General features: G+C 38.6%; 1 protein-coding gene across 1 annotated transcript in view; it reads right to left on the bottom strand.

The window, feature by feature from the left end:
- The window catches only part of ntrk3a (neurotrophic tyrosine kinase, receptor, type 3a), a 165,300-nt gene that overhangs the window by 66,840 nt on the left and 81,394 nt on the right, over positions 1 to 17,066 (bottom strand). Inside the window, exons 7-11 of the mRNA XM_057329253.1 lie at positions 16,896 to 17,037; positions 13,459 to 13,755; positions 11,829 to 11,843; positions 10,808 to 10,869; positions 9,098 to 9,200 (exon numbers count right to left, since the gene is read on the bottom strand). Coding sequence (XP_057185236.1) covers positions 9,098 to 9,200; positions 10,808 to 10,869; positions 11,829 to 11,843; positions 13,459 to 13,755; positions 16,896 to 17,037 — 619 coding nt within the window. The remainder of the gene's footprint in view (positions 1 to 9,097; positions 9,201 to 10,807; positions 10,870 to 11,828; positions 11,844 to 13,458; positions 13,756 to 16,895; positions 17,038 to 17,066) is intronic.

Raw genomic sequence — 17,066 nt, 5'->3', positions numbered from 1 at the left:
GAACAGCGGTCTAGCGAGCTCACCCGTCGCTGGAGAACTGACCTACGGGCATCTATGCAAGCTGATAAAAACACTGCGGCTGAAATAGCCTAATGAAAACCGAGAGCTCCGATGGGCGATGGGTTCTGTTAAAATCTGCTGTTATGAAGTTCTAACCATAGCATAACTAACACATAATTTCTTTATAACACACAGGTTATTTTCTGCATTTCAAAAATACGTGGAAATGATGTAAAAAAAAACAGCAAGATTCTGTAAAATTACATTTTCACTGTGTAAAGTACAGCAAGTTATAACTGCATCATTTTTTAAACTTCTTATCTTCTTTTCTCAATGGGCGTGTTGCTCTTTTTCATCTTAAAGAACACTCATATTTGCCAGCCGAAAACCCTCCTTTTCCCATACATTGTTATTTGTCTGGAAATTACTCTGCCGACTCTGGCGTCCCAAAAGCTCACCGGCGCCATCTTTTGCAACTAGCGAATTTAATAAATTTGGATTAGCCAATTATTGCCAGATTAATGTTTTATTCCACCTTCAATATTTAGAGAAAAAGCCACTTTAGGAAACTGTGTTACTGTAAATTCTGACATATCTCATGTTAATCTCACAATTCAATGCTCCAGGCTGTTTCCGTAGATTTTGCCTGAAGCAAGAGTGAAAAAGTAGCATTTGTTTTGCCTCCTGAATATCACAAATGACAAAACTTTCAAACCCTTTCATTACGCATGCAATAAAATTTTCTCCAAAAATAAAATTTTCTCCAAAAAGTCCCCCAAAAATCTTAGAAACCAATCCAACAAGCAGACATTTCTTTGAATGTAGAGTATTTAGCTTCATCACACATTTCTTCTCAATTCGCCATGTGCCCCACTGGACGGCTGTGAATCAGGAAACCGAGCGGTCTTCTGAGAACTGGTGTAAACACGCCATCAAAGCAGCCATTGAGCTGCCTTATGAGGAAAGCTCCGCCCCCTCAGACATTAGCCAGACTCGCTCGCCAATTAAACTCCTGCATTGAAAGCTTGTGGATTCTTCTAGGATTCTCGAGTGAAGCTTTCTGAAGCTGTGGTTGAACAAAGCTTGCCATCAGAGCTCTCCACATGAGAAGAAATCTCTCCGGCCTGGGACTGTCACTTCAAAGCTATCTTAGACTCGTTCCTCTTGAGCGTGGGACCAGAAGTCAACAGAGCGATTTTTTTGTCTGTCATTGTTGTGTCTAAAAGATTCATGGCTCTCGTGTCACAGATGCAGCTCTATTTATAGATTGAGGGTAACACTTTCTATTCTTACATATAAATAATCTAGTAAACACAGCAAGTAAAATCCTGATTGATTCTCATCAACATAAAAGCAGGAGAGAAATCTCTAACACATTATGACAAAAGCATTTCAACCGCTCGGCCCACTAAGTATTTGCACAAAAACTGCTGAATGTCCAAGATCCCTCATCTGTCCCAAATACCTCCTCCTGACTCAGCTCCACCTTTACATAGCATCAGTGAGCACCGATCGCCGGAGTACAAGCGGGTATACATCTGTTTAACGCTACGAGACATTACTTAAACATTCACTTTACTGCGAGGGAACTCATAATTATGTATATCTTTAAGCATCCAATTAAAATGCTAATGAACGTTTGCCGAAGACCGCTTTCCTTGGGGAAGCCAGCAGAACTGTTTTTCTGCCCCATATATTCATGTGAAACGCGTGGCCGTTCGAACCCTGGCAATGTACCACAAATCTCGAGCACGCCTTCGGTCATGCCTTTTCGAAACATAACTCTTTCTCTTGGATTCGAGTTAAATTCATTTGGAATTCAAATCAATGCAACTCTATAAAGAGTTCAACTGTCTACTAGACTAACAGGGAGAATAGTAAATGAATGTTAAATCCTGTTAGTTTCAGTCATTTTACCTTTAAGTTATACGACTTAAGTTACGTCTACTTGCTGACTCGCCCCGTCCTTCAATTCCTCACAGTACATCCCCCGGTCTATCAAAGTTCACACGTGATTCTTTTGGTGTATGGAGTTGTGGAGCAGTCGAGCCCCGCGTATGTCGTGCCAATATGGTCCCAGTACGTAGCTGGCAGAAGCTCAGATTGAGTATCTTGCCCGAAGTGTCCCAGCACTCTCCTTTGTTGGCCTTCTTTTCATTGGGGTCCTGTGTTTGATACTGCGGCAATTATGAAGGCTCTGCCCCTTCATCACTTTGTTCTATTTCTAGGACGGTGACAGTGGAAGAGAGCCAGATTGTACTCATCAATCTTTAACTGCAACACAATAAATAAATAAAAGGCTTTGAGGGCCTCCTATTTTGTTTTAGAGGGAAGAAATGATGGCAGATGGGAAGCAGACCTGCGGGCGATGGAAAAGAGCGCCATGTTCTCCAAGTGCACCCTCCACATGGAGAAACAGTACATACAACTGAGAAGAGCTGATCTGTATGCAGTATTTCTCATCTATCCATCTATATATCCATCCAACCCTTTCTTTTACAATTTTGTCATTATTTTTAACTTTTACGCTTGCATTTTAATGACAAAAATGCCAATCAAATCCTTTCATCGTTTACTCACCCTCATGTCAATCCAAATCTGTATCTCTGCAGAATACAAAAGAAGATATTTTGAAGAATGTTGGTAACCAAACTACACTGTCCCCCATTGACTTCCATTGCATGAACACAAAACCACTGAGACATTTCTCAAAATATCTTCTTTTGTGTTTCACAAAATAAAGAGTCGTTTGCAGTTTTTGAATAACATGAAGATTAATAAACAATGACAGACTTTTTGTTTTTGAGTGAACTATCCCTTTAAGTAACTGCCAAAGCAATATTAATGCCTTTACATACACATAATATTAATCTTGGTTATCTTCTTGAACTATGTTCTTTGAATTCCTGGCCCAGAGTAACTTAAAATCTTTAACAGACTAACTTATAAGGACAACTTCAAAAACATACTGATGGAATTGATTTCAATTGTGCAGGACTCCAACGCTATGGTTTGGGCTAAGAGCCAGTCAGGAGTGATGCATTTCCATTCACTTGCGTGTACTAAACACCCTTCGGCTCTACACAGGCAATAGCGCAAGAAGAAAAGACCCATGCGACAGACGTGCTAGAAGGTGGACGTGGGGAAAGGGGAGAGACTGCACGGGTGCAAGTGAGGTGAACTGAATGTGGCAGCGCAGGGAAACCTGAAGTCCACAGAAGTAGACAAGGTGGAGGAGCTCAGGCCTGGAAGCGGTTAGTTAGTCAGCGAGAGAACGGAAAAGAGTCTCAGTGTGAATGTCAGAGTTTAATACGCCGCCTGTCAGGCCCCGCCTCCGCTCTGGCAGCTCCCGTTTGCCGGTTGACACGCGGAGCCTGGTTCCCGGAGCGCAGGTGCCTGCTCTCACGCGGCGGGGGTCAGGGGAGGTAGAGGCAGACGCCGCGGAAAAATGGACAGTGACAAATGACGGTGCGGCTGAGGCCATCAACTGTGGAGAGAGCGAGAATCAGTCGGCGCGGAAATGTCCGGAGCTGCGGGTGGATTAGAAGTTGCGTTTTAATGAAATATATCAATGTAGTAATGTATAGAAATATCATATGAAGTCAAATAATGCACATATTAAAGCTGAACACCTAAATGATATTATCATTCTATCATTCTTCGATGTAAAGCGCTTTGAGTACCCAGAAAAGCGCTATATAAGTATAATGAATTATTATTATTATTCGTGGAATTTCAGCATTAGAGGGCAAATTCAAATGTGACCTTCTATACAAAAAGAAACCGCATAGTCAGTGTCACATCATTATTTACTTATAATTGTTTTTCCTTTTGCGTCATAACATTTTAACTTTAATTCTAAGGTCTTACAAAAAGTTTCAAAGCTGAAACTAAATCTGAATCTATTTACAAAGATCACATCAGTACCCCAAATACAGTATTTATTTTCCATACAATTACACGATGCTGTAATGTTATTATGCTGTTCTGGTTCAAAGCAAAGCCTCACCTAATGCGTCCCGGGCAAAAAAAATGAGATTTTATTTAGATACAAAGCCTGTGCTAAGAGGAGAAAAAGGAATTTCATTCCATTTGTCCTTTTGGCAAGGAATCCATTGTTGAAGGACGACAAGCAGAGGCCGCTTAATAGAATCATTTGTTCAGTTGTGCTGTTCCTTTTGTTTAAAAGCCTCTATTTTTCCCTGGTTCTTCTTCAGATGTTATATCACCAGATGAATCTCTGAGTTGCCTAAAGGGAAGGGTGCTGAACTCTGAAATAGCACGGCCAGTTGGAGTCATTACATCAGATAAAAACATAGAAGCTCTTCAAATATGGATGTGGTTGCAAGCCCACCAAGAATAATAACAAACAGATGAGTCTTGTGGCCTCCATTTAAGAAAATAAATCCTGTGGTTTTTATACTGTATGTTCTTGTAAAATACAAAGGACAGAAGGAAGGGGGGAGCGATAGGTAAAGACTGTGAGAGAAAATTATTAGTGCACTTATTTCATAATTTAAAAAAAAATTTAAAGAAAGAAAGAAAGCAATCAAGCAAGAAAGAAAGAAAGAATGTGGGGATAGAGAAGGAATTAAGGAAAGAAGGAAGGAAGGAAGGAAAGAAAGAAAGAATGTGGGGACAGAGAAGGAAGGAAGGAAGGAAAGAAGGAAGGAAAGGAAAGGAAAGGAAAGGAAAGGAAGGAAAGAAAGAAAGAAAGAAAGAAAGAAAGAAAGAAAGAAAGAAAGAAAGAAAGAAAGAAAGAAAGAAAGAAAGAAAGAAAGAAAGAAAGAAAGAAAGAAAGAAAGAAAGAAAGAAAGAAAGAAAGAAAGAATGTGGGGCTAGAGAAAGAAAGAAAGAAAGAAAGAAAGAATGTGGGGATAGAGAAAGAAGGAAGCAAGAAAGAAAGAAAGAAAGAAAGAAAGAAAGAAAGAAAGAAAGAAAGAAATAATGTGGGGATAGAGAAAGAAAGAAAGAAATAATGTGGGGATAGAGAAAGAAAGAAAGAAAGAAAGAATGTGGGGATAGAGAAAGAAAGAATAGTTGGAAGAAAGAAAGAAAAAAGAGGGAGAAGAGAGAGATAAAGAATGATAGAAAAAGAAAGAAAATAATGAAAGGTGGAGAAAGAAAGGAAGAGAAGCGAAGAGAAAAGAAGACATTTGGTTGACGGTACAACAGTAAAATGGGTCATTCCCAGCTCCAAAAGCGGAAGCAAAAAATGCTTTATATAGCAGATTTCACAGCAGAGCAAACTCAGCACACTCCACCTGGTGATCAGATCACTTTCGTGAAGCAGCAAGACCAGAGAACCGAGGAAAGCATTGCTACACTGTGTGTGTGTGTGTGTGTGCGTGTGTGTGTGTGCGTGTGTGTGTGTGTGTGTGTGTGCGTGCGTGTGTGTGTGTGTGTGGAGGCATTTGTGTGATTGTATCCACAGCAATTCAGGCATCTACAATCGATCACCGATTACAATCCCTGTCAATGAGAACGAATGAGGTCACACAAGGGTCCTTATTCCTCATCTGCTCTTCATTACGCTTCTCAAAAAGAACAATAATTATAGCCTGTTACACCTGAACGCTGAAATAAATCAAGACCAAGACACTTGTAGGAGAGAAATAACAATGTCCAGCTTCTTCGTTATGGACACAGTGACTATCGAGCTTATAAATCAGTTGAATGCAACAACATGACGCAGTGGGAGAAGTTTTAATCAGGGTTCTGTGACCACACAACATCTCCACTAGAGCAACAGAGATGAGGAAACCAGAAACAACCTTTGAGGTCTAGTGGATGGTGTCCTATTTTTCATTAGTGCTCAAGAGTTATCCCAAAGGACTGAAAAAACTAGGCTCCCTCCTGGAAAATCAAGGTAAAACAGATTGTGATGGTTTATACTTCACAGTCATGAGCTGGCTCAAATTGGTTTTGGAGGTCGATAAACTCAACTACTTTTTTCTGAGGTCTACTATCTTGAAGATTTTTTAAAAAATGTTGGTAACTAAACAACACTGTCCCACATTGATTTCCATTTTATGGACCACTTAGACATTTCCCAAAATATCTTCCACAGAAGAAAGAGTCATATACAGGTTTTGAATGTTTGATAGCACAGTAGCATCCATTTAAAACACACTTTTATCAACTGGTTTATGAGGAAGCCAAAGAAAATGTCATCGCAATGAGAAAAACACCAAACGGCTACAAAAAGCTCAAAAATCAATCAGATAGAAGTAAATCAAGGAAATGTGCTATTGATGTTCCTCAGATCATCTTTAATGAGCAATTCGCTTTGAGTCAAAGCATTTGGGCTCCTCGTCCTTATAAATAAAGGGTGGGCGACAGGAACTATAGCCGTCTTTTATTGAACCAGAAAAATTAATTCCTACTTTGACACGCAGGCACTGCAAATCTCCCCCACACACATACTCTGTCTCAGATGTGAGAACTTCGAAGAGAGAAAAAAGCTTTTTTTACATTGGTGTGAGAGCCCTGCTGTCAGATTTAAGATGGTAATAATGGGATCTCACTGTGGGCCCTCGGAGAAACTCGGGCGTACGATGCGAGCTGGAATAAGAATCAGGACAGGAGCTTTGGACACCCTGCAGGTCCAGCCGGCGAAAGCCAATAAACCCGGTTGCGGTAGCATTTGCGGATAAACAAAGATGGATCACGAAGCCAAGATCTCTCAAGATATGAATCTCACATGTGATGCGACACCAAAAAACATCATTTCGGGATCTCATACCCAAGAGAAACGCAAAATCTGCCTGAACAGTTTAATTTACAAGCACTACGACACTCACGTTTCTGAAGGATTTTGCGCTTTCCCTGGACTGAATCTCTTTTTCTCACTACAGGAGTGGATTAAGTTTATTTACGCCTCAGTTCATATGAACAACTCTCATTCATTGCTCTGGACGAGGACCAGGAGAATAATGTAAAGTCTCAATGCTGGAGCACAAACAGCTTTTTCACGGCTCTCAGACGAGACGGTCGGACATAAAAGGCTACTGTTCGATTTCAAACAAAGGAATAATAAATCGCTGAATAGGGGACATTTCATGCCTAGAAGGTTGTGGTCTTGAGGTCATAGAGGCAAGACGGCAAGAAATCAAATTTGACAGTATACCAGCATTCAACACAATGTACGTTTCATAAATGTGACGTTTTGCAGTTCAATTGAAGATACCTTTGCTCTTTTCTTCATTCTTTTTTGTCTTTGATCAGTTGCATGCAGAAGATCGGGTGCAACGGGCCCAGGAACGGGCGACCCGGGCACCTTTAGAAACAATCTCAAGCCAACCCCTTCTTCTATCTTCCTCAAATCTACTTCCGTTTACATTACTGGCTTTATCTTCTGTTAACTAGCTTTGTTACAATAAGGATGGAGAGCGCTCGGTTTCTGTCAACAGGAGCAGAGGGTAGCAAGCGGAAGAGGGTGGGGGGTTGGCAGCAGGGTAGCGGTTGTAAAACAAGAGAGAAAAAAAGACGGAGATGGAAAAATAGAGGAAACGTCCCCGTGGGAACCAAAGCGAAACGGAGAAAGTCAATGAACATGGCGCGGTGCCAAGGCAGGACACAATCAGCCAACATGGCACGCATTCATTTAGAGCTCTGGCTGCTGCGCAGTGGAGGCTTGTGGGTAATCTGACACTGTTACCACCAGAGCGAGCTACTGATTAGATTCCAGTTGATGTTGAACGAAACAAAAATAATATGGCAAGCGGCTCCAGGGACGGAAAGCATCGCATTAATTATCCTTTTGATGCACGAGCATTTGTGTTGGTTGTAGTGTAATTGGTGTTGCATGGTTCCACACCAGCCAATGTGTCATATGTAATGTTCATCACGAAGCAATTATATGAGGTCTGCTTGACTCGTCTTCATAATGGCTGTTGTGTCAAGGGAGGGGTTCTGCTTTTCGAGCCAACGCCGTGTTTGTGCGTGCTTTGAAAGGGTTCTACAAAAGAGCGGCCAAAATGCATTATGGGTAGCCAAACAAGCCAGGCTTTGGTGGATTTTAGGAGGAGAGAAGACAACAATGAAACAAACCCTGCCAAATACATCTAAAGATCAGGAAGGCATAACTGAGCAGAGCATTCTTCATCACAGCATGTTTCCATGGCAACGCCCATGAAATCAGCTAACTGTTTGCCAGTAATGCATAGGCTTTGGAACTCTGTCCAACACGGCATATGAATCCTATATAGACATCAAATGCGTGACTGAAAGTCCACCAAGCTCATTATGCCACAAAATCGGCAAACATTACGCCCAATTAAAAACCATAAACTAGCGTTCCTGGTCCAACGGAAAAGGTTGTGGGTTCAACTCTCGGGAAACTCACATACTGTACACCTTGAATAAATGTATAAATAAATGTAAACAAATGTAAATGGAAAAAAAAAGTAAATTTTCTATCCACGTTTAAAGGGACAGTTCCCCCAAAAATGAAAGATGAAAGATATTTGGAAAAATACTTGTAACCCTTGCTTGTTGGCCACCATTGACTACCACAGTAGGAAAAATTTCTTTATAAATTTCTTTGCTCCATTGGACACAAAAGAAGATATCTTGGCGAATGTAGTAAAGCAAACAGTTCTGGTGCACTTTTGACCACCATTGTCATTTTTCCTACTATGCTAGTCAATGGTGGCCAAGAAGTGTTTGGTTACATGCATTCTTCCAAATATCTTTCTCTGTGTTCATCAGAACAAAGAAATTTATACAGATTTGAAACAACTTGAGAGTGAAGAAATGATGACAGAATGTTTATTTTTGGGGGAACTGTCCCTTTAAGAGCCTGCAAGTTCAACATTTCAACTTTAGCTTGTAGCTTATGACACACTTTGAAAAACAAGCAAAACCAAAACAATTTAAAATGTCAAATACGACAGATCTCTAGTACAAAAGTAAATGATATAAAAATGAAACCAAGAATCTGATTTGAAAGTTGCTGTAAAAAGAAAAAAAATGTTTTTGCCTTATAAACTGTTAGTGGTGTAATAAAAAAACAAAATGTAGTCATTTGATGTTACAAGTTTACTAATAAAGGCAATGTGTCAAGTTTCCCGCTGAAGAGTTTACATTAGCTTACCTTTCATGCCAAACTTTGAGCGTCTGCCATATTTGTTGATTAGCACAAACATGACGACAAGGAGAACACAGGCGAAGCCAGCCAAGCCAACTGCAATCGACACCTAGAGAAACATGAGGTAGGAAACAGTTTGAATGAAGAAGCAAAACATTCAGATTTGTATCTCTAAAAACGGATCAACAGTGATATTTTATCAAATTTAAAGGGATAGTTGCCTCTCATCATTTATTGACTTAGTTGAAGCCTGACTGAGTAGATATACTCAGAAACAAATGTATAGTATAATGCAATGTAAGTCGCTTTGGATAAAAGCATCTGCCAAATGCATAATGTAAATGTAAATGCAAAACCTGTATATAACTCTTTCTTCTGTGTGACACAAAAATAGATATTTTGAGTAATGTCGCACAATGTGTCCATACGATTGGAAGTCAATGAGGGACGATGCTGTTTGGTTAACAATGCAACATACTTTAAAATATATTCTTTTGTGTTGGGCGGAAGAAAGAAGGTCATACAGGTTTGGAATGACATGAAGGTGAGTAAATGATGAAAGAATTTTCATTTAGGGGTCAACTGTCCATTTAATTGTTTGTTTTACACTTTAAATGGATTGAACTGTATGAGGGGGCCATACACAGTATATTTTGGCTAATATTGTTCATCGGGGTATTCTACGCATGCAGAAAATCTGTGCATTCTGTGCTACATACTATACACATCAGAAATATTCATAGTAGCAGTGGTATGACATTATGACATCCCTAACACAGCCCTTACATGATTCTACAAGCCTCAAACGCTTTTTAAACAGCTCACCAATCAGCAATACAGTCACACATATGAGAGCCTCAATATAACATAATATATCTTTGCCAATAAATGCGTTCTAATAGGTTTTACGAGAAAACTCCAGCACAGGAATGTCACGACTAGCAACATAAAACACGCCAAATAAATATTTCTGTCTCATCTTGCGTGTGTCTCGCCAGGAAAAAAACCTGCAATATTAGAGCGAAGCCACGCGCCGCGTCCCGGCTTGTTTATGTGATTTGTATTGATGTTGATGCAGTAATCATGAGGGGTTTATGTAATTGGTGTCGTAACTTGCCTATGGCTGCAGTATCTTTAATAAATTGCACAAAAAGGAAAGGGGCGAATAAAAACGAAGCAAAAGATAATAATTCAAGTTAGGTGTTTTAGGAGAGAGATAACAGCCCTCACAGCCATGATACTCACTAGCGCATCCTTATAGGAAAACAAAGAATACAACATAGATAAACACAAAAAAAGACAATAAACAATAAATCAAAGCAGTCACAGGGATGAAATAAAGCTATCGGAAGCAAATAATTAGGGCCTCCAAACAATCGAGGGCTGGTTTCTCTCTCTCTCTCTTTGTGCCTGTGCCCGAGTTTCCATTAAGACCTTCAAATGAAAATATAATCTCTGTCGAGTTAATTGCGACACAAAAAAACACAAAACAAACCAAAGTACATTTTTGGACAGGCTGCGAAATGCACGGGCCATGAGGGAGTGGTGACGGGAGTTTCAAGGATGTAACGCGGGAGAAAAAAGACGGAATGGTTTGCTTTCAATGTCTTTTCAACCATGTGCACCTAAAAACAAGATGCTCATGTACACAAAATTGTTTTATACTTTTATATGTGTGTTCTCAACTAAAGAAATTGATCAATAAATAACACTCACGCCAAAGGTGTCCTCTTCTGGCCGATGTGTCATGGTTGGAATAGCGGTTGGTGTCGGACTCTCTAGAAGACAAACAAGAACTCAGTGTTAGGACAAAAAAAAACGATGTTTTGAACCATTTTTGTACACTTTGTTCAATACTTTCTCAACCTTTTATTCTCATCTCATCAACGTCGATTACTTGACCGGTTTGTTCAATGCACTCTTTTAAAGGTGAGAAATGCATTGTGTGGTCACACTGGACAACTGTTTCAAGAGAACCATTAGGTATAATTCACTAAATATGTCAAACACTGTTCGATTAGACTTGTTTTTTTGCAAGGTTATTGCTATTAGGAGTCGGATCCTAGATTGCTCAGCTGTTATTCATGTGGTATTGAACACAACCCTCAGGCTGTTCTCATTTGGCTGTTCTCTATTAAGCCGGGAACAGGTATCGAGCCAGGACTGGCTGGCGGGCCTTGACATTCATTTATACGCCGTGTTCACACACAGGCACACTCATCCCCAGCAAAACCATCTAACTTCACTTAGAGCTCCGACAGAAACAATCTGTCATCAGTACAGTTCCCAAGTGTCAATTTTATTAAACGTAGTACATTAGGAGGTATCAGTGTATGGTCAGCGGCTCAAATCATGACTCAAAGTTTGAAATAAAAACAGATTAACTGGGTAAATTTCGCTAACAGGCCTGCGCTGTTTAAAATAACCTTGATCTTCATTGTCTAAGTTTCTCTAGAAAAGGTTGGTGACCCAAGGTCCGATTTGTCCGATGCTGACAGATATCGGTCGCTATATGCAAAAAATACAAAACAGGTCCAATAACAGCACACACGACACCGTGGTCGCAAGCCAAAAACATATTAGGCCGAGAAAATTGTTTGGGAGGGGAGGGACTGTGTTTAGCTGTTTGTTTACACTAAATGAGTTCTTTCTAAATAATTGTATGTTTTATGATAAACAAAACTAATGAGTAATATACAAAAACGCATGCACAAGACGATTAAAAAGAGGAACTTACCATAACCTGGGTAGTCTAGAGAGAGGAAAAATGACAAACACAAAATGGTATGTAATTATAGATATGAATATGTCAAGATCATTTCTGCATTTCTGTTACAATCGTGTTCAAAACAAGACTTTGAGATATAAGAATTAGTCCAAATTTGACGGTCAAAAGTTTTAGAACACTTCAGTGAAATGTTTTCATCTGAAGGTGTGTGCTTAAATGTCTGAAATTAGTTTTATAGACAGAAATATATTTGAAGAGTTTGGTTCCAAAATGAGATAACTCCGTTTTTAAAATGTTTCAAAAATCATGATTTTTTATTGTGCATTCCAATTAATATCAATCAAACTGCAGCTGGTTTGTTTTGATTTAAACCATAATAACAAAAAAAAAAAAAAAAAAAAAAACAAAAAAAAAAAAAAAAAAAAAAAAAAAAAAAAACATGATTTAGTAAAAATCTCATTTTGGAACCAAACACTTCATTTGGGCAAATATAAACTTTTTTCATATAAACTAACACAATTTTATTTAATAACAAATGACTTTGAAATGGATGACTTTGATTAAATAATGAAAAAAGAGCAGTCAGTAAAAGCACAGAATAGATCCTTTAATATTGTTTAAAAAGCATCTTTGGGTAAAACCTCAAGAATCTATTTGAGAAAATGGCAAGAGAACATTTCTGCAAATTTTAGGAAAAAGGTGACTACATTGAAGATGCTAAATTATAACACCGTGTCTACAGTACACCGGACAAATGACAATAGAACGAATTAGAACCCATTATAATTAAAAATTTTGTCCACAGTGGATGCGGCGCGACAATCCCATTAGAACAAGCCATGTCATAACAGTTTTGATGAGCTTACTATTTTTCTAAAATGTGGAAAAAATATGAATAAGTCAGTGAGTTAGTATTCAAAAACTGTTGACCGGTAGTGCATATTGAATAGGCATAAATATATGCTTTGCCCTTTTAGTGACAGCATGTACTCGGGCTGGCATGGACTCCACAAGTTTGTGCAAAACCTCATGATACATGTTAAGCCAGCATGATCTGAGAATGTTCCAAAGAGCATCTCTTGTGCTTCAATGAAAACAAGGAAATCTGAAGGAATTAATTCACAAAAAAAGGAACTCTGTCATGATTCTTACATTTGATTTGAATTGTTTTATTATAATTTCTTAACACCTTCTTTGTGATCATTGTTTTTAAATCCCAAACATTCTTTATTTTTTAAATGAAAACTGTATCGTTTCATGCTTTTGGATCCCACTATGTTTATCTATCTACAACAGAACATGCTTACACACTTTTACCTGCTATAGCATCAGCCGAGAGATGTGAACTTTAGGAGTGAGGGCGTGCACCTATATTTATCTATGAACCTGATGGATTCTCACCTCTGGTGTTACTCAGAGCCTCTAACCAACATTCAGTCTGCTCTGTTTCTCAACACATGATACAATCTGTGATGCGGTATAACAGCTCTAATCTTAGAAAAGCACTTTTAGAACGTGTGCAAGAACTTGGCAGCCTTACTATTTTTGCACACGTGGAAAACAACTGTTTAACTGGATTTTCGTTTAAAGTTGAACTTGAAACGTTCAGTGTATGATTGAGTTTAATTTGCCGACATACCCTCAAAAGGTGGCTTCAGGAAGTGGGCGTATACAGTTTTGACAGCCACGCCCAAGAAGTTGCTGGCCTCCAATGTGTAGTTGCCATTGTTGTGGTGGGTGGGGTTTTTAAACATCAGGCATCCCTCCCGATTGTCCTGATAAGTCTCCATGTCTGGGCGGATGTATTCGGTCTGCTTGATCTCCTCGCCCTTGTAGAACCACCGCAGGGTGGGCAAGGGGTGCGCACGGACGGTAAAGATCATACATGTGTCGTGCCATCTCTCGGGTTCCTCGAACTTTATGATGACAGGAGGAACTATCGGAAAGAAGTAAAAGTGCAAGATACCTTTCAATACAATTCTTAAAGGAGCAGTACACCCCCCCCAAAAAAATATTTTTTAATAAAAAAATTACAGTAAGCAGGTTCGGAAAGACAATTTTTATTTCTGGGTAAACTACCCCTTTAACTTCGTGCCCACCATAAAACCATAAATCCCCGCGAGCTTGGATAATCATACTGCGTTTATGCATGAGTGGGGCTTTAGCCTTCACAGCACAGGTTGTCCGCACGGATGTTTGTTTGATCTGCTATCCTGCCTCTTGGACAGGAAGATCGCAAGCTAACTGCCTGGCCGCTCATCAAGCGTTTGGGTGAGCGGAGGTTTCATGGAGAGAGGGCACAGAGCCAAGGGTGGAAAACAACTGCAGTCCATAAACGCTTCCATCACGTTTCCACTCGCTACATGCCGGATGCTAACTGTCAGCAATTACGATGCTGTAAATATGTCACCGACAAATATTAACATTCATCAAAGATCAGATCTGAGCTTAAATCACAGATGCAAACAAAAAATAAAAGAATGCACATTATTAATACAGATGCTGAAAAAGCTTTGGGTTGTATCTTATGCGATCAAATGATGATTTAATACAGTGGTTCTCAACAGGGAGGCCGTCGCCCACAAGAAGGCCCCAGATGACATACAAAGGGGCCTCAGGATAACTAAAGATATAAAATGAGACAAAATGAGCTTTGAAATACATTTTAGAACAACTAAAAACCAAGATATGTTCTAATATGTGTCCATTTTTAAATTGAAAAAGCACTTTTCCTGTTAATATCAAACTCTGAAATATTTTATTGGGTAGAAATGTTGAGTTTTTGTGAGCGGGAGGGGGGCCTTTGAATATTGTTGAACACAGTGTGGGGGGCCTTGGAGTCAAAAAGGCTGAGAACCCCTGATTTAACACGTATTGGTGCAGCCACACAGACTCTGAAATAAAAATTGCTTTCAAATCTTAAGTCAATAATGGTCTTCTAGAGCGAGCGAGAAAGTTACTGAGAGAGACTGACTCTTATTTCCACAAAATTTGCAGTTCTAAGCAAATCTCGGGCAGTCGATAGATATCGAGTGTCGGAAGAATTATGTTGCATTGTTGTTGGCCAACACCGTTCAGTAGAAATGTAAATACAGACACAACAGGGCAACCTCATATTACCATGTAATTGTATCTAGCTGACAGAAACTGTGTTTTAATGAGGACGTCTTTAATTGCCATTTGTTTCATTCCAAGTGGGCGGAAACAGCTGCTGTTAGATATACTGATGTTGCCCCTTTCTTTGCCTTTTCATGTTTTGATTTTGTACTTGTTTTCATGAATGAAAATCGCAGGCTAAAATATGTGTCTGAAATTTCCGCACATTAAAAAGAAATACAACCTCACGTTGTCAATCACATTTACACACTGCCTCCGATATTTGCGTCCATCATAGAAAAATTCGGACTGGGTTCGATTTTCTGCATTTTTCGCATCCGTAGCAAGCAATTGAGAGGCGTTTTGACAATTTAGAGACACCGTACAAACGAGCGCCAAATATGAAAAAAACACATACGAAATTTTCAGACTGTATGTGCAAAGACCTTACTTGAGAGCGGGTTTGATGAAATCCATATGAAACTGCTGAATAAATATCTGAATATTTACATAAGAAACAATATTATGTGAAATTGGTGATACTTTATTTTTAAACGAGACATATTTTTTAGTAACAGGTGTTTTTTTATTGACATTTTACTAATAGGTGCACAGAGACCAAACTTAGGAAAGAAATACATCATTATTCTAATATTAAATGTAACCCATCGACACCACAACTGAGCAACTAAATATGTAACTAAATACGAATGTCCAAATTCAGCATATTTGCTAATTTTCGGATTTCTAAAGACCCCATCACCCACCCCAACACACACACAGTCTGAAAATATACATCCCCTCTCCCATTTACCGCAAACTGAAACATAACATTGATAGATCTCTTTAATATTTCATATTAAATGAATATTTAATATTTTTTTTGCGTAAAAGACTAGATGAAGAAAACCTTCTCTTTAATAGATCAATAAATTACACAAATGACTTTCAACACTGGGTTTATTATAACCTGGGCTTTTTGTGGGGGTGGTCACCTCTAGTGAAGCAATTTCTCATTTTGCTTGCTTTATTGTGATTTTTTTTCACAATACATTTTTAGAATTTATATTGACAAAGCAGAAATTTGGACAAATTAACAAACTTCAATATATATCTATTCCATTATAGATTATACGGTGTATACTGTATAATATTTTATTTAAAAATGTGATAAAATGGTGCTATAATATTAAAGCTGAACTCTTTAATGTAAATAATTGCAATATAAATAACATAAATGATTTGTTATATATTGGTGGTTTGTTAAGGGAAGAACTGGTCTTGGACACAGAATACATAGCAAAATGCAATATTTGTAAACAAATACATGTTGGTGATTTTTTAAATATAAAATTAAACAAATTCAAATATAAAATGTACACACTTTACCTTTAACTACTACTTCTTGCTTTGGCATTGATTCTGCTTTTGGCAAAACAATCTACATCAATACAACTAACTTTCTGAAGTAATGTTTTCTCGGGATCTCCTTAAAGGGATAGTTCACCCAAAAATGAAAATTCTGTCATCATCTACTCATCCTTTTGTCATTTCAAACCAGTATGACTTTCTGTCATCCGCAGAACACAAAAGAAGATACAGTATTTTGAAAATAAAGTTGGTAACCAAAGAGCACCGCACCTATTCACGTCTAGTGTATGGACACAAAACCAATGCAAGTGAATGGGTGCGGTCTCTGTTCGGTTAACATCAACTTCAAAATATTTTCTGTTGTGTTCTGCAGAAGAAAGAAAGTCATACAAGTTTGAAACAACAAGAGGGAGAGTAAATAATGACAGAATTTTCATTTTTGGTGAACTATCACTTTAAACACTCATTGAAATAAGAGGGGATACAAATTACATTTTGTCCACTCACAAAATATACTGTACACTTCAAATCCACTGAATGCAACTTTTGATAAAATCATATACAGTACCCAATGCATGATGTTAAGGTTTTTGAGAAATAAACACTTACATTGAACTGACAGCTGTATAGAGGAATTGGTCATCCCAACTATATTCTCTGCAATGCAGGTCAGCATGAAGCTGTTATCGTCTCTGCTGACGTTGACCAGAGTTAAGTTGATGGAGTGGACATTAGGTGGGTATTGATTGGACTGGAAAAGAAGATAGAGCAATATATATC

The sequence above is a fragment of the Triplophysa rosa genome, linkage group LG3, assembly GCF_024868665.1.
Source record: "Triplophysa rosa linkage group LG3, Trosa_1v2, whole genome shotgun sequence".
In the NCBI taxonomy this organism is placed as follows: domain Eukaryota; kingdom Metazoa; phylum Chordata; class Actinopteri; order Cypriniformes; family Nemacheilidae; genus Triplophysa; species Triplophysa rosa.
The sequence above is the reverse complement of the archived record's forward strand: the minus strand, read 5'-3'. Positions and strand labels throughout refer to the sequence as shown.